The 26,394-nt window shown below is 34.2% G+C and overlaps 3 protein-coding genes across 3 annotated transcripts; 1 reads left to right on the top strand and 2 right to left on the bottom strand.

Moving 5' to 3' along the window:
• Positions 1 to 377: 377 nt before the first annotated feature.
• Positions 378 to 2,292, bottom strand: LOC142524902 (adenine/guanine permease AZG1-like). Its single transcript, XM_075629061.1, has one exon. It carries the CDS (start codon positions 2,207 to 2,209, stop codon positions 482 to 484), a length of 1,728 nt encoding a protein of 575 aa, XP_075485176.1. The 5' UTR covers positions 2,210 to 2,292; the 3' UTR covers positions 378 to 481.
• A 6,366-nt stretch (positions 2,293 to 8,658) lies between these two features.
• LOC142524275 (uroporphyrinogen decarboxylase, chloroplastic) lies at positions 8,659 to 13,605 on the bottom strand. The gene is made up of 6 exons (XM_075628175.1): positions 13,301 to 13,605; positions 12,521 to 12,642; positions 11,319 to 11,429; positions 10,885 to 11,073; positions 10,500 to 10,625; positions 8,659 to 9,386 (listed from the first exon to the last, which is right to left on the bottom strand). The coding sequence occupies exons 1-6, from the start codon at positions 13,398 to 13,400 to the stop codon at positions 8,871 to 8,873; spliced, it is 1,164 nt and encodes a 387-aa protein (XP_075484290.1). The 5' UTR covers positions 13,401 to 13,605; the 3' UTR covers positions 8,659 to 8,870.
• A 9,560-nt stretch (positions 13,606 to 23,165) lies between these two features.
• LOC142525601 (LOB domain-containing protein 15) lies at positions 23,166 to 25,866 on the top strand. The gene is made up of 3 exons (XM_075629925.1): positions 23,166 to 23,285; positions 23,816 to 24,074; positions 25,374 to 25,866. The coding sequence occupies exons 1-3, from the start codon at positions 23,272 to 23,274 to the stop codon at positions 25,776 to 25,778; spliced, it is 678 nt and encodes a 225-aa protein (XP_075486040.1). The 5' UTR covers positions 23,166 to 23,271; the 3' UTR covers positions 25,779 to 25,866.
• The last annotated feature ends 528 nt before the right edge of the window (positions 25,867 to 26,394 follow it).

The raw sequence follows: 26,394 nt of genomic DNA, 5'->3' as shown, positions 1-26,394 counted from the left end.
TTTCCCCAACGCAAAGAAGTGCGATAGATGAAAATAATTTTGAACAAAGTAAAAAAAATTATAAAATTATTGATCGGTGTATATATAATCACCATTTCAAATGGGAAACATCTAAAAAATTTACCTAATGTAAAATTGATTTGTGTTTTTACTATCAATAATACAACTCAAGATTTCAAAAATCGTATATGTTTGGATTATTCGTCGAGGCTCCCAAATAATGAACCCCAAATAATTATATATTTAAAATCATAGCAATTGAATACGTCATTCATTGTAAAATCGAATAGTTATCATTTTTATCGAAATTTGTATAAATGATATCACTACGACTCACATGTTTTAAGGAACACAAAACCAAGACTATACAAAATAGGAACAAAATGTGACACTGTACTTCAAAAATTACATTATTGTCCATTACATGGGATCCTAAAATCGAATTTCAACACCAAAAAAAAAAAAAAACAATGTAATAAATCTATACAACTTCTTTAACCTCGCCATTATTATTATTATTATTATTATTATTATTATTATTATTATTATTATTCCTATATTTTCCCAAAAATTCTTTACTCCAATCCCAGAAATGCAAAACAATGTAAGTCCCAATCCCACCAATCAAACCATACGCAATTGAATAAGTCAAAGGCATCAAAAGCAAAGTGACAAACGCCGGAATCGCCTGCCGCATATCATCCCACTCCACCTCAACAACCGCCCGCATCATCAGCACGCCCACCAGTATCAGCGGCGGCCCCACCGCCCACGCCGGGATTGACGCCAGCAGCGGCGTGAAGAAGAAAGCCAGCATGAAGTACCCCGCTGCAGTCAAAGCCGTCAGCCCCGTCCTCCCTCCTTCCCTTATCCCCGTCGACGACTCAATGAACACCGTCACCGGCGATGTCCCTAGCAAAGAACCCACCACGATCGCCGAAGCGTCGGACATGAACGCGAAGTATTGCCCCTCGAAATTGCCTGCAGAATCTGTAAATCCGGCGAAACGCGCCATGGAGTAGAGGGTTCCCGTGGTGTCTAGTATGTCTACGTATAGAAATGTGATCAGGGCTTCCCAGAAATGACCGGTTCCGATGCTTTTGAAGCTCAGAGCCCCGGCTGTGCTCTCGATTTTGTGAATATCAACCACTTTCTTGAAATAATCATAGGCAGAATCGCCGGCGGGAGTATTTGGAAACGCTGTAACCTTGGTGTTTCTGAACCAAGAAACAGCGGTAACGAAGATAATCCCGTAAATCATAGCTCCCTTAATGTTCTTCACCAAGCAATAAGCGATAATCACAAATCCAACCACGCCCAGCCAGAATGTGGGGCTCTCCATTCTGCCATGCAAACAGAGTATGTCGCCGGATACTGTACCACCAGGGATCAACAAAACAGTTCCGTTTTCAAATGTCGTCACCGGCGCCAAGGATGCGCGGGATGAACTCGGGCAAGCCGCCAGGGTGACTAATGTGGAGGAGCTGTAACCTACTAAACCAATGCCTTGATTGCTCTGCAATCCAATGAAAGCCAAAAACAATCCGATTCCGGCAGAGGAAGAAATCCTGACAGGCTTTGGTACCAATTTTGCAAGCTTGGCACGGAATCCAACGGCGGAGATTAGTAAAAATAATAATCCTTCAATGAAAACGGCGGCTAATGCGCTTTGATAGGACACAGTGCCAGAGCCGTGGAAGCCCACGACGGTGTAGGCGAAGTACGCGTTGGTGCCCATCCCTGGTGCTAAAGCTAACGGGAGATTGGCGAAAACTCCCATGATTACGCAGCCTATGAGGGAGGAAGCAACGGTGGCGACGATCAAATCCTTTCGGGTTTTCTCCAAACACGCGGCGTAGCCGGGGTTGACGGGCTCGAATTTGCAGGTGACGTCTGGTTGAATAAGGCGGAGATTAGAATTGTTCACACAGTCGGAGGGGGAGACCGAGGGATCTGAGCAGAGAGGGATGCAGTCGGATACCGAGCACGTGCCGCCAGAATCGGATAAGATGGAGGCGTTGACGGCCAAGATGTAGGCCATAGTGAGAAACGTGGTGGTTCCGGCACGGAGCTCGGTGGTGAAGGTGGTGTTCCGATCCTTGAGCTTGAAACGTTTTCCGATTCGGGTTTTCGCGACGTACGAGTTGAGGCGGGATACCGTGGACTGTATGTCGGTCGGCGGCGGCGGCGGGCCTGACTCGACGTCCATCGTGGCGGAGGATCTTATGATTCTTGTTTTGGTATCTGAACTAACTAGTTTTTCGAAGTTGGGTGAACTTCTTTTTATATTGTGTTTTGATTCTATTTTTGGACCTCACATATTTAAATATAATTTATTTAATACGAAAAATTATTATTTAGCATTAAATCGTTTTTGAGTACTAATTTATAAATCTTAATTATAAGTATATAATAAAGATATAACAATAATTTAAATTTAATAATTCACCAAATGAAAATTAATTATTAAGTTTGAGATGAGTTTAAAATAAAATGGTGATTTAAAGTATTTCTGTAAAATTTAAAAAACACCTCACCAAATTAGTTAATAAAAGGTGGCAAAAACTTGTGTGAGACGGTCTCACGGGTCGTATTTTGTGAGACGGATATCTTATTTGGATCATCCATGAAAAAGTATAACTTTTTATCCTAAGAGTATTACTTTTTATTATGAATATCGGTAAGGTTGACCCGTCTCACAAATAAAGATTCGTAAGACCGTTTCACAAGAGACCTACTCGTAAAAGACAGTCAACTTTAATCGTACTTCAATTATATTTAATTTTATTCATTTGGCAATCAAATCTTGTACGTAATTAAAACTACACAAAAAATTATGTGAGACAATATCATATGTCATGAGACATATCTTTTATTTGAGTCATACATAAAAAATATTATTTTTTATTATAAATATGGATATAATTAACACATCTCACGAATAAATACATATGTATTTATACGGTAGAAACGCTATTCCATCCCGATAAAATCGGTATTTTATTTTATTGGTCATGTAGGAATTTTTATGATATTAAACGTTGAATACAGATAAGATGGTTGACTTTATGATTCCTCGGTCAAAGGAAGTTTCACCATGCCATGAAAATAGGGATTTGATTATTATTTAAACCTGAAAATTTCAAAATTATAACCAACTACAGCTGTAGTCTCGACGTCGACATGCGATTTCAGTCAAAATAATATTTCCTACCAAAAAATTCCACGTTCGACAAATCTTTATTCATTACCGCAGGTGTGAAAATTGAATATGAAAATCCTCTTCAGATTATAGACATTTCAAATTCAAATTGTGTATCCGACAAAAAAGTGTTTGAGCTGATAGATCGTGTGAATACTTGATCAATTACCAAAATTTCGATTCTCCGTACCAATATTTTCTCGGACGAATTTGTCACAAGAATTGTCCAATGTGGTTGACCTGAATAACCTGATTTGCAAGATATTGTATTAGTCTGAAAATTTACTCAACGTACACAAAAAAAAAAAAAAAAAAAATAACAGCACGTCATAAAAAAAAACAATTTATACTCGAAATTTTTTTCTCTCTATACATAAATATAAAGTTTATCGGTTGTGTCCGTTAAAAGACAAAATTATTTCTATAATTTATTCGACCATATATTGTTGTTTTGAAGAGTTGGATTCTAAATATTGTTCGATCATCCCAATTAACAAATTTGTTTACGTGTACCAATAAACTAAAATTCTATCACGCAATATGTAGTAATAATAATAATAATTTATTGAGTAAGACTCTTGTAAGACCGTCTCACGAATCTTTATCTGTGAGACGGGTCAATCCTACCGATATTCACAATAAAAAGTAATACTCTTAGCATAAAAAGTAATAATTTTTCATGGATAACCCAAATAAGAGATCCGTCTCACAAAATACGACACGTGAGACCGTCTCACACAAGTTTTTGCTTAATTTATTATAAATAAATAAGCTAATTTAATTTTTCGTTATCACCATTTATAAAATGGTCAAATTAATTTTCTGTCAATATTAAAAAGATACATCTTTTTGGACCTCTCAATTATTTGTTGATAAAAAAAATATTAAAAAGCTTATTTATCGGAGCATGATTTCTCCACGTAACTCAAGCAAAACCAATTATTTTTTTTTTCTAAAAAAAAGAAAACAAAAACAAAAATCACTCGAACTAAACCAACAAATATTTGAGGCACCCCTCTATTTTAAATCACTAATTTTTTGTGGTCCAATCCGAATTATGAGATTTTCAATGGATAAAAACCAAAATTTTAAATATAAAAATTTCATCTTAGAAAGTTAAAATCATACAAAGTCTACCTCCCCCTAATTCTAGGGTTCCAAAATATCAACTTCCTCAATATAGGGTTTCATCGAAACTTATTACAATCCAAATTAAATAAGGCAAAAGTGGAATTGGTTCAAATTATTTGACAATAATAATGTAAATAATTGTTGAAAATTATACTTTTAATGGTATAAGATAGACGTTGAATGGTCCACTTTACTTGCACTTGCAAAGATGGACCAAGCTATCCTTTGCTTAGTGAAAGGCGACTTGAGATATTAATGTAATTTTAAATTATTTCCTTTCCATGTAAAGAAAATTTAGTGTTTTGATGACTAAGTAGGGGTCATTATTAGTTCTTATTCATGATTTTTTTTTAAAAAAAAACATTTAGTCCCTTATTATGTATTCATGCATCTTACAACAACAATGCTTTGACACAACATGCAATGTTTTAGGTTATTGGTCTGACGATTTATTATTTTGTGGAAAATTAAAATTTACATTATCTATGTCGAGGAGTAGGAAGACATATGTGTAATGGCATGTCGTTCATTTCTTATATGTCAATATACCAAGAACACCAAATTAAAACATAATATTGAACATGAGATAATGATACCCACACATTAGTTTAGTCTTTTTGTTATGGTTGTAAAAATAAGTGAAAAAATTGTATTTTTTTATCTTCTATGTTTGTCATTTTGAGATTCTGGTCTTCGATTTTATCAAATTTTAATTTTAGTCATGTATATTTCCATTTTCTGCAAATTTAATCATTTTTCATCGAGAATGATGATATGACATTACACAAGTCATCGTCGCGTTAGTACAATTTTTTTTTTTTTTAAAAAAAACTGTTTCAAATATTTACAACTCCAAAAATAAAATTGAAAATAAGGAATAAGCTTATCATGTTTGTCTAAATAATATGGTGAAGGATTGGATCTCTCCGGATTCAATTATTTACATGTAACATTTACGATCATGACAATTATATATGCACAAAAAATAGAATAATCACACATATCTATGCTTAATGATTAAGAGAGCTGCCCATGAAAAAAAATTATTAAGAGAATTATTTAGGTAACCATCGTAATCATCCACTTTTTTTCCTTTTTTCTTTTTTTATCTTTGGGCAGTTGGGATAAAAGCACGTAGCGAAAAAAGATCCCACTTTCATTTGAAAGAGCGCGCGCACACACACACATATATATACTAATACATCGACGTATGCGTTGCGTGCTTGTATAATATTTTTTATAATTCATTTGATTTATATTTAAATGAGGATCAAAATATAATTATAAGAAAGAGTGAGGGAATACACTGTAATTTTGATACATAAATTAAAAAAATAAAAGAATAAAAAAATGACATCAGTAAGAATTGAACCTAAAACTTAAACCCAAAAAAACATTGACTATATCCGTTGAACTACATATAACTTGCATTAAAATTTTAACATTTTATTAATATATATAATTACTAAAACATATCATGACACCAAAGTTAGTTACTCTAAGTGCCTCAAACTTAATAAATAAGTATATATATATATATATATATAGAATTAGTATATTTATAGTCCAAGAGTGGGTCTCATGTGAGACCGTCTCACGGATCTTAATCTGTGAGACGGGTCAACCCTACTGATATTCATAATAAAAAGTAATACTCCTAGCATAAAAAGTAATACTTTTTCATGGATGACCCAAATAATAGATACGTCTCACAAATACGACCCGTGAGACCGTCTCAGATAAGTTTTTGTCATACACACGTGTATATATATATATACACACACACTTGGTATATTATGCGTATATTGTGTATTTGTACAGTTTGTTTTTTTAAAATTAGCTGTGAAATTAATTCAAATTTTCTCATGTTTATAATATTTATTATAGTTATAGATGATTGATAGAAAATAAGAATATATTGATTGAAATAAAGGAACGCATCAATTCAAAACCTCACCAAAGGGGCATAATTTATTAGCTGTGTGGATGCTATTGGCTTACAGTCTTGGGTTCCTCCAGAGAAGCCACACTATCCTTTATGCAAAGTGGTCAAGGCGAGTGAGACCAATCATCATCTCAAAAATATCATATTCTTAAGCTCTACAATTCAAGGGAAAGATTTGAGTTATTCTCCAAAATTGCGACATTTTTTCGGAATATACATACAAAAATTTGCATTACCTGGTAATTCCTATTTTGAGTTGGATTCTAACCCCAAAACAAGGGATTTTCTTTCACCCATCGGAAGAGTAGTACAAACAACGGGAGGAGATCTTCCGATGTAGCATAGCGCGCGTCACATATTAGTAGTAGGATATTCCGATGTAACAACGCGAGCGTCACGTTAGTATGATCTCTTGACCAGACCAGATGATATTTATGGAAATATAGGAATAATTATTGGATGCAATATTGCATTATGAGTATGGAAATGTCAAATTATATGATTGAAACTAGGGATTTAATCGAGTCGAGTTGAGCCGAACTCTTGAATGTTTGAGCTTGGTTCGTTTATAATAGAGCCGAGCTCGAGCTTTATTTAACGAATATATGCATAGCTCACGAGCTTATTCAAGCATTTATCGAGCCTAAACAAGCTTAATAAATATGAATTATACATTTAAATTTTCATTAAATTAATTAAAGAGTAAATTATATATTTAAAAAAATATATTATTCTTATTAAAATTTGTAAATTTATTATAATAAATAAATTTAATAGATTTTTCTATATATTTCATAAATAATATGCAAAATCAATAAATCAAATATCAAAACTATTATTTTTTAATCTAAAAGATTACTCATGAACTTACCAACGAACATGTTCACGAGCTAACGAGCTGAATACTGTAAAGCTTGAGTTTGGTTTGTTTATCTTAACGAGCCTCATTAAACAAACTCAAACGAGCTTTTATCGAATCGAGTTTCGAATATCTCACAAACAGTTTGGTTCGTTTACATCCCTAATTGAAACAAATATTTGGATTCGTTGATTCAATCCACGAGTGGGATTATTAATCACTTCAATGGAACTGAATCTCTCTCTCATCTTCCTTTTCTTGAGGGGGACGTCTTCAAGTACCGCATGTGTGTGCAATTGGCCTAACACTGTACGTAACTAACAACCAAAAATCCCTCCAATTTACGTATCGTTTACATGCCGTATTTCTTTCAAAGTGCTCACTGGATACTCAAAAAATACCTCGGGGTGTGCCTGTTTGTCGAGGTTTACGCTCGAATCTGTCGAGAAAAAGAGTTCGGGTTGAGATGGAGTGGGTTTCATTACAACCTCTGGAGGTCTCTATCTCTATATACACGGAATCGGTGGGAAATCAGGATAGCTAATTTCACCTTATCTCCAGATAGACCTTTTTATTGGTCACCTTCCTTTATCTTGTTAATATTACCTTGATTGTAAAAGTGAGATCATGAGACTGATTCTGCAATGTCAGGAAAGGCATTTTTTGGTCCATTTTAAAACATAAAACTTACTACATTAACACAAAGACGATTCTCCTGCACAAGAATCCTTTATATAAAGAGCTCAAATGTGCTTCATTGGATCACGATTCAGCATGGCAGGACTTTGACAGCTTATCATAGTGTTCTTGATCAGTCAGCAGAATTGACTCAATGTTGTGTAATGTTGCTGATGAAAACATGTCGCATTTGTTCTTCATGTGCCCGATTTCTGCGCGTATTTGGAATGGAATTCGTCACTGGCTTGGCATGAAAAAAATCATGGGCTCAAAAACGGTGGTACTCAAGGCATTTAGAGGTGTGTATCGAGGGAGCTCGACGTTGGCAAAGATGAGATGCTTGGCTCTTGCAGCTACGGTTTACCATGTCTGGAATGCAAGAAACAGAATCATGTTTGATAATGAGAAACTAGATATTGATGCAACAATTAAGAAGATCGAGATCCTCTTGCTTGGATGTTTTCCAAGTTCTATTGATGTAACTTAATTGCAGTTTACGTAGTTAGTTTTATTAGGTAAAATTTGTTGGATTGTATTATTACTCTTTTTATCTTATTAATGGAAATAGTTTCATTAAAAAAAAACAAATATAACTATCACATCTCAAAAGTTTTCAAATATTTTTAAATTACTAATTTATATTTTAATCTTCATCTAAACTTTTAAATTTTTACATGATCCTATAACTACTGGCATTAAAAAAATTATAGTAAAAAACCATAAATTTAAAAGTAACAAAAAATTATTCAATAACAAAAAAATATTTAGCACTAAAACTTTTCATACATATGCACACATTGCATGTCAAGGGAAGAAATGGTTGGCCAAACCTGAACCTGGAAATATTTAGAAAAAACAACTAAATTTCACAGTTAAATGTTACACAAAATAAAATACATGGGTTCACAATCAAAATAGCAATAGCCATAATCTTCCGGTAAACTCTTCCCATATCCAAGCTGCATTAAAATAGCAAAAATGCAGAAAAACGAATCAAATAATCCTACAAAAAAGCCGGTCCGAACACAACCCATCCTCGATCCTTGTACCTATGTCTAGTACCTAAGACCTTTAGCAACTTCGAAGAAATGAGCAACATTTTCCTCAGGCGTACCTACTACGATGCCATGTCCAAGATTCAGTATATGTTTCCCTCTACCAGCTTTTTTCACAGTATCATGTATACGGTCAGTGATGAATTCTTTTGAGCCAAAAAGAACACCAGGATCCACATTACCCTGAACTGCCACGTTGGAGCCAAGTCGACGCCTTCCCTCAGCCATGTCCACTGTCCAATCCAAGCTAACAACATCTACACCGGTTAGTGGTAGTCTCTCAATTAGGCCACCTGATCCACTGGCATAAAGAATTAGTGGGAATTCGGGATGGGTGAGTTTCACAGTGTCTACTATTTGTTTCAGGTAAGGTAGACTGAACTCTTCGAAATCTACGGGGCTAAGTTCTGTGGCCCAAGAATCGAATATCTGAACGGCTTGAGCTCCCTTGTCTGCTTGGTACTGAATATATTTCGCCATGGAGATTGCAAATTTTTGAAGTAGTGCACGAAGGACCTATATTCAAAGCACAAGTTAAATGAGTAATTGATCAATACTCGGTACACATATTCCTTGGTTGGAAAGCACCGAGATATAGATAACCTTGTAACCATAAGCTCAAGATGAAAACCCAAGACCAAAAGACAAGCATTTAAGGTAGAAGAGCTTCTAAAATTTATCAACAAATTCATCATTCATCACAGAGCCAATGCATGATTGTAATATTGAGATTTGAGAAGCCGAAGACCTCCCAATCTAGAGGATTTTCACTCATCTATCATTATTCAACATACATACCTTAATCTAAACTATGATGTGAACATAGGCCACGTTATAATTTGACTAACTAGATCATAATCCTTATTAGGTAGTCCTTTCCATAGCACAATTCCCAACAAGAGCATCAATAGGTCATAAACACAAGAAGATAACTCAAATTCAAGACACTGCCTATTAAGTTCGAGAATCATCCCACCTTATCAATCAGAACAGGTGGAATTGTAGCAAAAAACAGTGTTCTTCAACAAGTAGAATAAAGTGAATTGCCTAAAATCCAGTAGCCATTCATCATCACCATTTTCTTAGACTCTGGTTCATGAGTATTAGATCAAAATCTGTTGTGTGCTAGAGAACACCCTTCAGAAAGAGGAATACTCTCTAACACAGTTGGAAAACTAATGAAAGTCGTCCAGTGTTTTAAAAGCAAATTAAAATCTGTTAGGTACTTCAGAAAATTGGGCTGGATAAGTAATGATGGAGTTATTATCACGAGCCTGGATAAATAGGGTCAAGAGAATTCTAGAACCAATAACTTGGAGAAGAGGAAAGGGATTAGGAGGCAATAATATAAATTAGCCGGGACAGAAGGAGATGGGTATTCATTCATGTTTATTGTGTTTTGTTCTACCAGAGTGAGTGCATTCTTCTTGTAAAAAGATTCTATCCTTGGATGAGATATTTATCAGATTATATTCAACATTTCATATTAAACAAATATTTCTTCTTTTTCTACTAGTCAATATTTGCAGGATAAATTGTGTTAGGAGATTTAGATCCTAACAAAATCCCTCTTTCAGATAAGTCAGATACCATGTTGAAGATTGGTATACTATCAGCAAACATCTACACCTTGGGTTCTGAGAAAGCCAATCTCTTTATTTTTGAGAAGTGCTTCGAAGAACCTCCTTCAACTACATAAGAAGCCAAGGTGAAAGGAGCGCCGACAAAACCAAGAACCGCAGCTTCATTATTTACCTGGAAAGAATGAGAATTTCTTGGTCAACATTTTTTAAGGCATAAAGCGAAAGGACAGAAACATTTAAGTAAATTATGACGTTCACTCTATTCCTTTTGTTCCATTGTGAACTAAGTCATATCATTCAATCGTTCATCAAATAGAATGCTGTGTAATGTTATAATAAATGATAAGGTAGAATGCTGTGTAATGTTATAATAAATGATAATTTCATCGAACAGTGATAATAATACACGGAAACGAACAGAGTAGTCAGACCTCCTCACGCAGGATAGTTAAAGCTTCCCCAACATATGGAACTGACTCTTCAGGATTGAATTCTCTCACTTTCTCAACATCAGCAGCAGATTTAATTGGGTCAAATATCATAGGACCCTTACCTTTTACGATATCAAATGGTATGTTCATACCAGACAAAGGAGTAAGAATGTCGGAAAATAAAATGACCTGAAATATAGCAAATAATTCGTTAAGTATGAGTCGGAGCACAGAAACTTGGAATTGGGTTCCCAGTCTATGAAAAAAATTGGTCATTGTCATATGGAACTAAAGATTATCTCAATCTAATACTGGCACTTAATATATGGAATTTTTACACAAAACAGTGAGAAGGAATGAGTGGGTCAGTTAATGAAGATCCCATCAATAAATTGCTTATTGTAAAAGTACTGTCTTCAACAAAAACATCTTACCCCATCTGGTCTGAACACTTTCCATGGCTGAAGGGAAATTTCCACCACAAGATCCACATTTTCTGATCTCTCACGGAAGGATGGATACTTCTCACAGAGGGTTTGGTAACTCTACCAAAGGGAAAGGCAAAGAACTCCAGGTTCAGTATAAAAATAGAAGACTGTGACTAGATCATGAAGCCATACTAGCTAGTATCTCCTTAGATCCACATAATTAAGCAATCAGAACTGTTTAAGGTTGGCTCACACATGATCACATAAAGATGTTTCATTATCAGTTCCACAACCATATTATTGTGGAAAGTCGACACTTTATGTGGAGGCAATTACCTAATCTTGAATAATTATATTGCCTTCAAAACGTTAGTCATTACTGATACATCGGTTAGGATACCAAGGAAATTTCAATAATCATTTAAAACCATTTGAGTTTACACATGTAACGAGAAGATCTTGTAATAGTATAAAAATCTAGGTTGTGCAATTGTGCTTGTAATGAATGAATTTATTATTTAAATCCTCTGCTTTGAGGTCATAATTTTGAGCACAATGAAGAGTTCGATAGCATAATGGAAATGAATTTCTTAGCATATCTTTACAACTTGAGCACAATAAAAAGGTTATGTGCCAGAATAAGAGTACAGTAGAAAACTATAAATAGATTAGGCTCATTTATTTGAAAAGATTGTTTTCTTTGTGTTAGGGTGGCAACTATGAATTTAAAAGCATAAAAAAACTTAAATAAATTAAAAAATAAAACCTCTACAATTCAGAAAATCCATTTCTTCATGTCCAAATAATCTTTTGAATGAAACATTACTTCCAAATTGGGAACACAATGAAATATCTAAGTGTAAAAACAGTTTTTTTCAAGTTGATTGACATTCTTAGTCTCATTGGAAAATGCAAACAACAAAATATGCGAACATTTCTCTTCCAAGTTTTCAATTTGGATGCACTATTATATATGAATGGCATAGGCAGTGAGCAGACATAGGGCAGTCTCTGCGGTTGGAATGCATCTCTATCAGTTCTCTCTTCTACGAAGTTAATGCTTTCCTTATTTATATGTTCATATACTTTCAGTTTATACAATATTATTCAAATGAAATGCCATCGAAGAGCAAACACAATAGCTAGCCTAGTAAGATAAAGACATGTAGCATAAAAAGCACAAGTTTAATCAGTCATACAAAGCCTACCTTCATGTATCTCCCCGCTTGTCTCATAAGCCAAACCGGAGGTCTCTCTACTTCTTTCCCACGTACAGCATCAAGTAACAAAGGTTCTGTGGCATTGATTGCTTTTGGTTCGGCAACAGCCCCTGCAAGATTAGACACAAATTGACTAAAGTAAGGTTTCGTCAACAAAAAAACTCAGAATATTATACTCATCCATCATTTGCAATCATGATGAGATACATGATTAATCGAGAAATGAAACAACACATATAAAAATCTATCGGATAATCCACCCTCCTACCAGAGGAAAAACAATGTCAAGCAAGTGGCTAGAGAAGTACAATGAAAACAAGTCAGTCAAGATTGTTAATATAAAGTGCAAGTATCCGCTGTAAAGCCAATACTTAACATTTCGGAAACAAATAGACATCCAAGAATTTGTTGTTAAGATTGAGATCTCACGGCTAGGAAGGAACATTTGGAACGTGAAATTTAACAATGATCCAACTATGAACAGAACGATTGGTCCAACTATGACAGCCCAAAAGCTAGCTAAGTGCGGAGGATTGTGAATTCCTCCCAGGGATTTTATACATTTGTCAACCTAATTTCATTCATATCCAATTAAGTTTAATTTGTCCCTAAAGAAGCATAGAATCAGTAAATTCAAAGTAAAACCCGGTATTCCTCGTAATTTATCAGGACAAAATTAATCCACAAATTAACAGTACAAAACAAACAGAACATCATCATCATCATCAATAAACGGATAGAAAATTCGAAGAAGGAAGATAATATAACCTGCTACGGAGCAAATGAATCTGGGTTTTTTATTTGAAAGCGGGTTGAAGTTGAATTTAGCAGAGATTGAAGAAACTGAGCAGCCGTAAACACAAGCCATTTTCTCCCAACTCAATTTCCTAGCTGGAAATTGAAAATTCCCCCAATCCCAAGTATCAAATCAACGTACAAATCTTGGGAACTTCTTCCACTCAGCTGATTATCTATATTTTCATGGCGAAGCTTTAAGGGAGCAACGAAAGGGATGGATGATGTGGAAGAAGATAAGGGGAAGAAATCTCATCTGCTTTCAGCGCCCCGGCCACCCCCAAAATGGGTCCCATTATTCGATCATAAATTACGAATATTTAATTTAATTTAATTTAATTTCATTAAGATGTAAATAAAATAGGGGATTAAATTAATTTATATAAATTGATTAATATAATTATATAAATTACATTGTATGTTTTTAGAATCAACAGTGTCCGGTATTCTTTTACACTAAACCCTTGTTCATTCAGAGGGAAATCACATTTTCTTCGATTATTTTTGTTATCATCAAAACTTAGATAAAATATGATATAATATATGAATTATACAATAATACTTATTTAAGATCGATTTACAATTCCGACTACAGTTCCATACGAATATGATTTAGATTTCACTTAATTCAAGTTTGAGTTTCTGATTTTTAAGAATTGGAATCGTTCTGTAAGTCATCGATTTCGGTTTCAATATAGAAACCGTGAAGAACAATCCAGCTAAAGTAACAAGAATTAGACCTAACACGATTCCAAATTAAAAAAAAAACTTCAATCATCTCAATTTTTTGAGAAGAAGAAAAAAAATAAGTAATATCTAGACCTAAAAAATAATCCGAACTGACATGAATCTCAACGACGAATCATTAACGATTGATAATAAAATATAGAATATACAGAATCTTACATAAAGATTTTTTTTATGAATTGTTTCTTTCAAATAGTTAAATAAGTCGTATAATGCTTAAATCAATAAATAAAACTAAAGTTATATTTAAAATTACTAGTAGAAAACCGAAATAATTAATTATAGTAAGCATTGAAATATAATATAAAAACAGGAAAACAATAGTTTCTCTTTTGATTTTTAAGTGATGATCCCGATTTCAATTGACGAACACCTTTGGCCCTAACTTTCTTGCTAATTAATATATGGAGTACGAGTATCTTAAGTATATTTTTTTTATACTAAATATTTATATAAAATAAGTTTTTTTTTTTTTATGTAAATTTAATATAGTTTGAAAAAAAATAAAGATTCGACTTTTTAAAAGGACATTTTCGATGTCAGTGACTTGTTTCTAAATAATATTTTATATATTTTAAAATATAAGACAAAAAAAGTCCCAGAAGTTTTACATGTGTCTTAAACATTTTATAAAATATAAAATTTTAAATAGTTTAACAAGATTAGCCCAAACAATCACCAAGTCATTCGAACACATAGCCCAAATAATATAAAATTGTTTTTTACTAGTTTCTTCCCTATGAGAATGGTAGGTTATGATCAATGTCATTGTGTGTTAAAGAAAGTGCAGTATGCAGGAGAGGTGAAGAAGCTGGATCCTAAATAGGAGGGGTCGTTCAACGTGATTCGGAAGCTGAGTTCGGGTGCATTCTACCTGGAAGACATGTTGACCAAGGTAGTGACGTCGATCAAATTCAAATTTTTTTGGGACTTAATTAGCCATCTACTAAATTGATATGGTGTCGGAGGGCGCATTTGCAGGCATACTTAGATCATTCATTTGACAACTCGACAATGTGTGGTTTTGTGAGGTTTACAGTGTTGTAATTTTGTCATTCTTGACTTGCAAGGTAATTTATGAATTTACCCAAATTTGAATCCTCTCTTTTGAAATTAGTCAAGTGATCTAAATTGTTCGAGGACGTAGCCAAATAAAATCAATATCCAAATTTGGAAGATTCATGTGAACGATAGCATAGTCGTCGCTCCTGCGAACCTGGAGAAGAAATGAAGTAGATTGTCATCCGCGTCACAAATAAAGTGTTAGAAGCATTAGGAAATACCTAACGCAAATACTCTGAAACTCAAGTCGGCCACAAAAAAGTGTAGAAAACTTTAATGGGTAAATGACAAGTTACCCCATATATATAACTAGAAAGCTTGCACTATTTATAGGCATTCTAATGGCTTTGTGGGCTTGGAAATTAGCGGGGGCTTGGTAGCTTTAATTATGGGCTCCAACAAATAATTAGATTAAAATAAATATAAGACCCAATTGAATTTAATTAAGTGAGTATATATAATTAAGATGTGTATGACCAATCGTCAAGGGTTCTTTATGCTAAAGTATTAATATATTCAATAGCATTTGTAAATTTATTTTTTACAGTAAATTTGGATGCTGACTCTTTATAGTTCTTTAGAACATGACAATATGATGTGAAAAAGGGCAAATATATGAATTTATATAATAATAATAATAAATAGTAATTATCATGAATTTCGAAATAATTTATAAATACGTGAGATCGTGACAGCTATCTTACAATTACCAAAAAGACAAATACAAATAAAAAATATTCATCTTACTAGAATATTCAAAACCTATGCCATTTGCAATTATTAAAAAATGAAAGTCGTGGTACGTACTAATCGCTATCTAATTAAAATCAAGAATTTATTTATGATTTGATATATACTATGATATATAATTACACCATCAAATGTGTTATAGAAAACTAGATACAAGTCCTACACAAACTACACTAAGGGCAAATACATCCTACGACGATATACAATTTACATGTAAATATAGTAATTCTCGCGGTATAGCACAAATTTTGCACATTTATCAGTTGATATATGATCATGTATATTTAAATATCGCTACTATATGTTATTCTGAAATATCGAAATCTTTTAAATTATGAAATCTATCATCGTTAGTTTTAAGAAAACTTAAAAACTAGACAAATATTTGTGACTTGTGGACTTCCAAGACCATGAAATTCTTGAATTCAAGAATTTCATTAGAATATATATAAATAACAATTAATAAACAAAGAGTAAAATATCACTTGGGGGTAAACAATGGGGCGGGTTACTTGCCTAAAAATACGGGTCAAACAAGAATACATGGTGTCATTTCCTTCAAGTCTAAGCAAATTTTACATAATTTAATATGTACTCCATATATATAAATATATATATATAATTAAATAAATACTATTTTATAATTTATGTTTATTCCCATGCATACATCACCACCCACCTTGAAATAACGTTCCCAAAATTTCAGAGCCAAGCAAAATTTTGCTTTTGTCCTATCTTGTTTCTTCAATTAGACATTAGATTGGTAATAATTCAATAAACTACTAAGTTTGCACGAACACTTCGATTCTTTTAAGATTTTATCATCAAATCGACCCAACTTGTTTAAACTTAGCTTTGATGGTAAAGAAAGATTTTTAATGCTTCACATATATGCCCCTTTTCGAATTATTCTTTTTCGAATCGATTGAATATTGTTTTAGTTAGTTTCGAATCGAAGAATAAAAATTTTGATGGATTCTATGCAAGATATTGTATAATTTATATTTTCAATCCTATTTTCACGCAATGTCGAAGATATGTATCCGGTGAAAAAATAATATTACATTGATATTTATTTTTGACTAGACATGTCAAAACGAGCTAACGGGATCGACTTGACCAATTTTATGCATAATTTGACAGGTTGAGATGAACCAACCCGCCATTAGGTCGGGCAAGGCTGTCCATTATTTTGGCCGGTTGGAAAATATCAATTCATTCCACTCATTTTATATAGACAGTTGTGTTGACAAAGTCAAAGAAAGGAGGCTGCTGAATTTTAAATGTGTTTCATTTTAAATTTGAAGATTGAAGATGCGTACAAGTTGCAGCAGGATTTGAAGACTGAAGACGCGTTTTCTACGCGTCTTCACACTGACAGAGGCTCTATAAATAGAGCTTCCCCCTTCATTCTGAAATCATCCCTTCTACGAGTTTTCTCTCATCTTATAAGCATTTGAGTGCTTAGTTCTATAATATTTGTGAGGTGTTTTGTTCTCCTGTATTAAAAGAGTGTGTGTTCTCTTTGGAAACACAGTGAGTGAGTTGTACACCACAAAATATTATAGTGAAATTCTTTTCATCTTGCCCGTGTTTTTACCCTAATAATTTTTAGGGGTTTTCCACGTAAATCTCGGTGTCCAGTTTATTCTTTATTTTCGGGTTTTATTATCTCAAATTCCGCACGTGGGACCAACAAGTGGTATCAGAGCCTTGGTTTAAAATTTCTTAAAATTCTGAGTATGCTCTGTGATTGCAGCCTAGACTGATCTTCCACATCAGAAAATATTTTTTGAGATTTTTTATTTAAGGTGGGATTATTTTGTCCAGTCTACTAAAATTGTTGTAGACATAATGGCGGGAAGGTACGAGATAACAAAGTTCAATGGAAGCAATTTTATGCTGTGGAAAATAAAGATACAAGCAGTTTTAAGAAAGGAAAATTGCTTGGCAGCTATTGGAGATAGACCGGTGGAAGTTACGGATGATTGAAAGTGGAATGAGATGAATGATAATGTTGTTGCCAATTTACACTTGGCTATAGCAGATGAAGTTTTGTCAAGTATCTCTGAGATAAAAACAGCCAAAGTTATCTGGGATACTCTGCCAAAGATATACGAGGTCAAGTCCCTACACAACATGATTTTCCTAAAGAGAAGGCTTTATACTCTTCGGATGGCGGAATCCTCATCAATGACCGACCATATCAACACACTAAAGACTCTATTTGCCCAACTCACTTCCATTGGGCATAAAATAGGGGAAAATGAACGTGCGGAGCTTCTACTTCAAAGTCTACCAGATTCATATGATCAACTTATCATCAACATTACCAACAATATTCTTATGAGCTTTCTAAGATTCGACGATGTCTTAACTGCGGTTCTCGGAGAAGAAAGCCGGCGCAAGAATAAGGAAGATAGGTTGGTAACTTCGAAGCAGGCAGAGGCTTTACCGATGATAAGAGGAAGATTTATGGATCGTGACTCCAGTGGGAGTCAAAGACGAGGTAGATCAAAGTCAAGAAGCAAGAAGAAAAATATTTACTGCTTTAAATGTGGCGGTAAAGGGCACTTCAAGAAAGAGTGTACGAGTATCGATAAAAGCTCTCAAGGAAATGTGGCCAGTACTTCAGGCAGTGGTGAAATATTATTCAGCAAAGCAGCAACTGTTGCAGAAGGCAGACACAAATTTTGTGACACGTGGATTATGGATTCAGGAGCGACGTGGCACATGACGTCTCGGAGAGCATGGTATGATCATTATGAACCAGTCTCAGGAGGATCTGTATTCATGGAAAATGATCATGCCTTGGAAATCGCTGGGGTCGGTACTATCAAAATTAAAATGTTTGATGGCACCATTCGCACCATACAGGAGGTACGACATGTGAAAGGACTGACGAAAAATCTTTTGTCCTTGGGGCAATTGGATGACATCGGGTGCAAAACTCGTATCGAGAACGGGATCATGAAAATTGTGAAGGGCGCGCTTGTGGTTATGAAGACGGAAAAAGTTGCTGCAAATCTGTATGTACTTTTTGGAGAAACACACAAAGAGGCAGAACTAGTTGTTGCATCAATTGGTTCAGGAGAAGAATTAACAGTGTTATGGCATAGAAAGCTCGGGCATATGTCAGAACGAGGGTTGAAAATTCTCTCAGAACGGAAGCTGCTGCCGGGACTTACAAAAGTGTCACTACTCTTTTGTGAGCACTGTGTTAACAGTAAACAATACAGATTAAAATTTGGCACTTCTACTGCCAGGAGCAAAAGCATTTTGGAGCTGATTCATTCGGATGTTTGGCAAGCACCGGTTGTATCCCTAAGAGGAGCGAGATACTTTGTCTCGTTCATTGATGATTTCTCTAGGAGATGTTTGGTGTATCCAATCAAGAAGAAATCAGATGTTTTTCAAGTCTTCAAAGATTTCAAAGCGCGGGTTGAACTTGATTCAGAAAAAAAATCAAGTGTCTAAGAACTGACAATGGAGGAGAATATACCAGTGACGAATTTGATGCATATTGTCAACATGAGGGCATCAAAAGGCAATTCACGATGGCTTACACACCTCAACAGAATGGAGTGGCGGAGCGGATGAACAGGACCTTGTTGGACGGAACAAGAGCTATGTTGAGGACTGTAGGTCTAGAAAAGTCATTTTGGGCAGAAGCAGTCAAAACCGCTTGTTATATTATCAATCGTTCTCCTTCAGTGGCGATTGATCTGAAGACTCCGATGGAGATGTGGACCGGGAAGCCGACAAATTATTCTCATTTGCATACATTTGGAAGTCCTGTGTACGTTCTGTACAATGAGCAAGAAAGATCAAAGTTGGATTCGAAATCCAGAAAATGTATCTTCTTGGGTTATGCTGATGGAGTAAAGGGGTTTCGCTTGTGGGATCCTACTGTTCACAAGCTTGCCATCAGCAGGGATGTTATCTTCGAGGAAGATAAAGTAAAGGGAGACAAAGACACACCGAATTCAGAAACTACTATTTTTCAGGTGGAAAATAAGACGGACGAAGGTCAAGTTTCTTGTGAAGCAGTACCAGAGCACGAAGAACAAGAACATGTTGAGTCTGAGGTTTCTAATGTGAGGCAGTCAACTCGAGACAGAAGACCACCAGGTTGGCTTTCAGATTATGTCACTGAAAGCAACATTGCATATTGTCTATTATCAGAGGATGGTGAGCCATCGAGTTTCCACGAGGCTACTCAAAGCTCGGATGTATCTTTGTGGATGATAGCAATGCAAGAAGAATTGGAGGCATTAGACATGAATAAAACTTGGGATCTTGTTACACTACCACGAGGGAGGAAAGCCATCGTTAACAGATGGGTCTATAAGATCAAGCGAGATGGCAATAATCAAGTGAAGCGGTATCGTGCTAGATTGGTGGTAAAAGGGTATGCTCAGAAAGAAGGCATTGACTTCAATGAGATATTTTCTCCTGTGGTTCGACTTACAACAGTTAGAGTAGTACTGACATTATGTGCGGTGTTTGACCTACATCTAGAACAGCTAGATGTGAAAACGGCATTTTTTCATGGAGATCTTGAAGAAGAAATCTATATGCTCCAGCCAGAAGGTTTTGCAGAAATAGGCAAAGAGGACTTGGTTTGCAGGTTGAAGAAATCTCTGTACGGTCTCAAACAAGCGCCGAGGTGTTGGTACAAGAGATTTGATTCCTATATCATGAGCCTTGGATACAACAGACTGAGTGCAGACCCTTGTACGTATTTCAAGAGGTTTGGTGATGTTTATATTATTTTGCTGTTGTATGTAGACGACATGTTGGTAGCAGGCCCCAACAAAGATCAGGTCCAAGGATTGAAGGCACAGTTAGCTAGGGAATTTGATATGAAGGACTTGGGACCAGCAAACAAGATTCTAGGGATGCAAGTTCACCGAGACAGAAGTAACAGAAAGATTTGGCTTTCCCAGAAAAATTATTTGAAGAAAGTCTTGCAACGCTTCAACATGCAAGATAGTAAGCCAATTTCGACCCCTCTTCCTGTTAACTTCAAGTTATCATCCGATATGTGTCCTAGCAGTGAAGCAGAGAGGATGGAGATGTCTCGAGTACTGTATGCATCAGCAGTGGGAAGTTTGATGTTCGCTATGATCTGTACAAGACCGGACATTGCTCAAGCAGTGGGAGTAGTTGGTCGGTATATGGCGAATCCTGGACGAGAGCATTGGAGCACTGTTAAAAGGATCCTTAGATACATTAAGGGTACCTCAAATGCTGCATTATGTTATGGAGGATCAGATTTTACACTCAGGGGCTATGTCGATTCAGATTATGCGTGTGATAAGAGAAAATCTACTACTGGTTATGTGTTTACACTTGCAGGGGGAGCAGTAAGCTGGGTTTCAAAACTGCAGACAGTTGTGGCGTTATCTACGACAGAGGCAGAATACATGGCAGCTACTCAAGCTTGCAAGGAGGCAATATGGATTAAAAGGTTATTGGAGGAGATCGGATACAAACAAGAAAATATTTCTTTGTTTTGTGACAGTCAGAGTGCCTTGCACATTGCAAGGAATCCAGCCTTTCATTCCAGGACGAAACACATTGGAGTACAATTTCATTTTGTGCGAGAAGTAGTAGAGGAAGGAAGCGTGGATATGCAGAAGATCCATACAAAGGATAACATAGCTGATTTTCTGACCAAGCCAGTGAACACTGATAAGTTTGAGTGGTGTAGATCCTCAAGTGGCTTAGAGAAAACGTAAGCAGCAGGTAATGACAAGATTGAAAGGATGTGTGGAGATGTGTTTGATTCTCAATCAAATCTCTAAGTGGGAGAAATGTTGACAAATTCAAAGAAAGGAGGCTGCTGAATTTTAAACGTGTTTCATTTTAAATTTGAAGATTGAAGATGCGTACAAGTTGCAGCAGGATTTGAAGACTGAAGACTGAAGACGCGTTTGAGTGAAATTCTTTTGTGAGGTGTTTTGTTCTCCTGTATTAAGAGAGTGTGTGTTCTCTTTGGAAACACAGTGAGTGAGTTGTACACCACAAAATATTATAGTGAAATTCTTTTCATCTTGCCCGTGGTTTTTACCCTAATAATTTTTAGGGGTTTTCCACGTAAATCTCGGTGTCCAGTTTATTCTTTATTTTTGGGTTTTATTATCTCAAATTCCGCACGTGAGACCAACAAGTTGGATCTAACTCATTTTAATATCTCTGAAATTCAATTTAGGCTAATTTACATGAACAAATTTGTTGTTTTTCCTATATCATAACTTTCTTTTTCTTAAAACCCAATAGCTATTATATATAAATCAATTTTTACTATGTCAAGTATTTACAATTTTTAATTAATGTGAAACACTTACAGATCTACTAATAAATAATGATCGACTGTAATGTTAAAATTTTTTAAATACATTTTGATTGTGAATTAACTCTAAATATTGTCTTATTTTGTAAATTTTATTTTTAACCACATTAGTTAAAAATACTGTGGGTGAGATGTCAAATATCAGCATGAATATGTGTCCACAATGTAGAAAATAGGGCACATTATATTGAAGGTGATGCTTCATTTTCAGTGAAAATAACTGAGATTTATCACCTCATAAAAAATGAACTAAATCACATTATTAAAACTGTCACAATTATAAGTACTTAAAAATTATAAAAAAGAATTAATCGATGGTAAATAATCGATTAATATTACTTCCTATGAAGTCCTCGGAATCGACACATTCGTTACATCGCAAGCGAAGGCTAGAGTTCTTTTTTCAATATCAGTTATTTTTATTATGTGAAAATTACATTTTTTGGTACTATATGGAGATTTTAACCATTTAAATCATTTGTAGACAAAACTGCGATTTATGGAACTCGAACGAGGAGGGGAACCCATGTATGCGCGCGCGCGCACGCGGCAGTATATAATGGTGTATATAATCAATAACTCATTCCATAATTTTATAAATGAATAATTTCAAAAAAAAATCATGTGGTTAATTTTCAGCGTCTTCTTCATTTTCATATTAATTATAATTTGAGTAATTAATTTCATGCATGTTTAATTTTCAGTATCTTCTAGATTTTCTTTTAATTAAAACATGAATTGCAGATATTTTGTGAAAATTTATGTAGTATTTCAACTTGTTTTTTTTTTTTTTAACGAAACTTCTAATCAATTGATGGTGCTTAATGTTTAAAATTGAATCCTCTTCTCATAATTTTTTTTCCCAATTTCCAAGATGAAACTTTGGATCATATTCTTAGTAATATTCTTGCCTTTCAAGCACTCTTTTTCTCTTACCCTTTATATATTTCTTTCTTCAACCTTCAAATCTCTCCTTCTTTCTCTCTTAAACTTTCTTACTTGGTCAATCAACAGATAGTATGCCTGAATGTCAAGAGAAAGGTAAGCAACAACGGACACAGATTCGTTGAATACCTCCAAACTCTTAAATTTTTAGCATGAGTACCCGGGAATCTAATAAAGGGGGCGATTCGATATATTAAAAAACAAACATCCATTGGATTTTTGTAACAAAAATATATATGATTCTTTTCTTTTTTTTTTTTTTTTCATTTTTTTGGGTTTTACGCTGTACCTACTCACGCATTCGAGCAACCATTTTATTTTCGTGATCTTTCTAATTCATCCTTGGTGTGAATAGAGACTGATCCTTTTAATTTCTTGATCTTCACTAGTCTATACACCTATGGTGGGTTTTGGGTGGATATATTACGATTTTATGTGCGACTTTTTAAAGAACACAAGTTATTTCGTCGAAATCCACTGAATTGTCCCTCGAAATCGTCTTGCCCCTACAAACAATTCTTGATCCGCCCCCCATTTGGAACTGCAATCTTGATTTATCTGGTGAATATATACCATCTTCCATGTATTTTTCTTCCTAAAATTTTTTGTGTCGAATTCTTTCGCAGGGAGAGATTTGAGGAGATAGCGAAAAAGATAAAGAGAGAAACCAATGTCTTCCCTCCTACACGAGGAGGAAGAAGGCATATGCTAGGGTTACCAGCCGGAACCCTAAACACAGTCACGCCCTGTGCTGCCTGCAAACTTTTGAGACGACGTTGCGCGCAAGAATGTCCCTTTTCTCCATATTTTTCGCCACATGAGCCTCAAAAGTTTGCATCTGTTCACAAAGTATTTGGAGCTAGCAATGTTTCCAAGATGCTAATGGTAAACCGTAAACCCTAAGAACTCTTTCTTATATCAAGAATATGGCTCTTGCATAGTACGAGTATCCTTGAAATTTTTGTTTGAGTTCTCAAGAATGCCTAAATTAGTATAGCTTGTTCTGGTCATCTTTGCAAGGTGGAGATATAAATTAAATTTAGGATATTGATCAATGAGAATGAAATAAATTATTTAGAAAAACAAAGTGCGTATAAGTTAAATTTTTAGGCCTAAAAAAAGAGTTGATATTTACACTTCATTTCTTGTCATTTACACTCTATTTGTCAATAAATTTGACACATATTTTATACATGAATTATAATATAAATAACACTAAATGAGGTGTAAATATCAACTCACAAAAAACGAAGTTAAGTTTTTAATAGTTTTTTTGATTTGATTACGTTACATGAAAAGACTAGACTACAAAATGTACATGTGAAGATTCATTTCTTGTCATTTACACTCTATTTGTGAATAAATTTGACACATAATTTACACATGAAGTATAATGTAAATAACACTAAATGAGGTGTAAATATCAACTCCCAGAAAATGAAGTTAAGTTTTTAATAATTTCTTTGATTTGATTACGTTATATGAAAAGACTAGAATACAAATGTACACGTGAAGATATTATTTAATCGTATTTTCAATTAGGAAGATTTACTAATTTTTGTTTTAAAAAAAAAAACCGAATAACTATGAATATATTTTTTATTCGAAATAATGACTTACTACCCTTATTTCTTGTAATAGAATCCCGAGTTGTATTTGACGTTTTATCAATTCACTTCTTTAATTTACTGTGAATTCATGGTAGAGGCATTAGGCTCATTTAAATACAAAAGATTGATTTTTGTGTGTATTTTTCTTCATATTAAAAATTATATTTTCCAATATATTGATTTGCATCCCGAAGACATAAGTCCGTCTGTATTATTTACCCTTAATTCTTTAGTCCACTTCAAAATTATGTAATCATACACGTTAAAAGCCGAAAATTTCAAAAATCATCAAGTAAGTCAATGATCTAGATTGGAATTTTGCGCTCTGATTAAGTTTAAATTTATATTGTTACTATAATAAATTGGTTTTTTGCTTAATAATCTGATTTTCGTCGGAAAAAAAGTACTCTATGTGCAAAAAAAGACCAAATTTTGACTAATTAACTAAATGTTAAGAGATGAGAGAGCGAAATCCGTCATCTTTCAGCAAGTAATTCGATTAGAATCTAGAAATATTTACTCAAAAATCATGTGGTTTATTAATTATTTTCATTTAACTTCTCTGTCTTTCTAGGAAGTAGCTGAAAATCAAAGAGCAGACACGGCCAATAGTCTTGTTTACGAGGCCAATGTAAGGCTAAGGGATCCAATCTACGGTTGCATGGGAGCCATATCTGCCTTGCAGCAACAAGTTCAAGCTTTACAAGCTGAACTAAACGCAGTAAAGGCTGAGATTTTGAAATACAAATATAGTGAAACCAATGACAATATAATTAATCTTCCATATTCTCATATTGTGGCAACACACTCCTCAAACGCCGTCTCGATCGCTGCGCCGCCATCAACACCTCAACCGCCACTGCCACCAACTCGTCCCTCCATTCCGATCACACCGACCATGTACAATACAGTCGTCGTTACGTCTAGCCCTGCTGACTTTAGCACCATAACTGATGGAAATATTACTTATTTTGGTTAGTATGTTTAATTTGTTTATCTAATTTATTGAATAAGTAAATTGGCATTAGTCATGTTTAACTTATATGTATTCAAGATTTTAATTGTATCAGTTAATATATTTATTCTAATTTATTTAAAATTTTATGAATGCTTGATGTCATTTCCTATTGTGTTAATTAGCAAATTTTATTGTTATTTTTATTTGCCAAAAGCAAGAAACCCAAACTCTCAAATGTCGTCGGTTTTCTTAACGATATAGAGGGAAAAAACTAAAATTTATTCTGTTACTATATATGGGTTTAGTCCTAATTATTCAAAATTTGGTCATGGTGCAAAAATTTTACTAATTATAAGAACAAATACATAGATAGACCAACTTATGTGAATAATTTAAAAAATACATTTTTGTCATGTATTTTACATTTTTTCTTTTGCATTTTTTGTCACGTAAATTACTTTTTTTTTTTTTGCATTTTTTTCATGTTATTAGGCAATTCATGTTTTTAGTCCACTAATATTTATCATTTTTTTCAATTTTAGTTTTTTTACCAGAGTGTTGATATGTAACTGAAATTGTGTGTGAGAAAATTACAATTTTTGTCTTGTAATTTGCATCAATTTTGTCATATTGTTGA

This window comes from Primulina tabacum, chromosome 14, assembly GCF_025594145.1.
Source record: "Primulina tabacum isolate GXHZ01 chromosome 14, ASM2559414v2, whole genome shotgun sequence".
In the NCBI taxonomy this organism is placed as follows: Eukaryota; Viridiplantae; Streptophyta; class Magnoliopsida; order Lamiales; family Gesneriaceae; genus Primulina; species Primulina tabacum.
The sequence above is the reverse complement of the archived record's forward strand: the minus strand, read 5'-3'. Positions and strand labels throughout refer to the sequence as shown.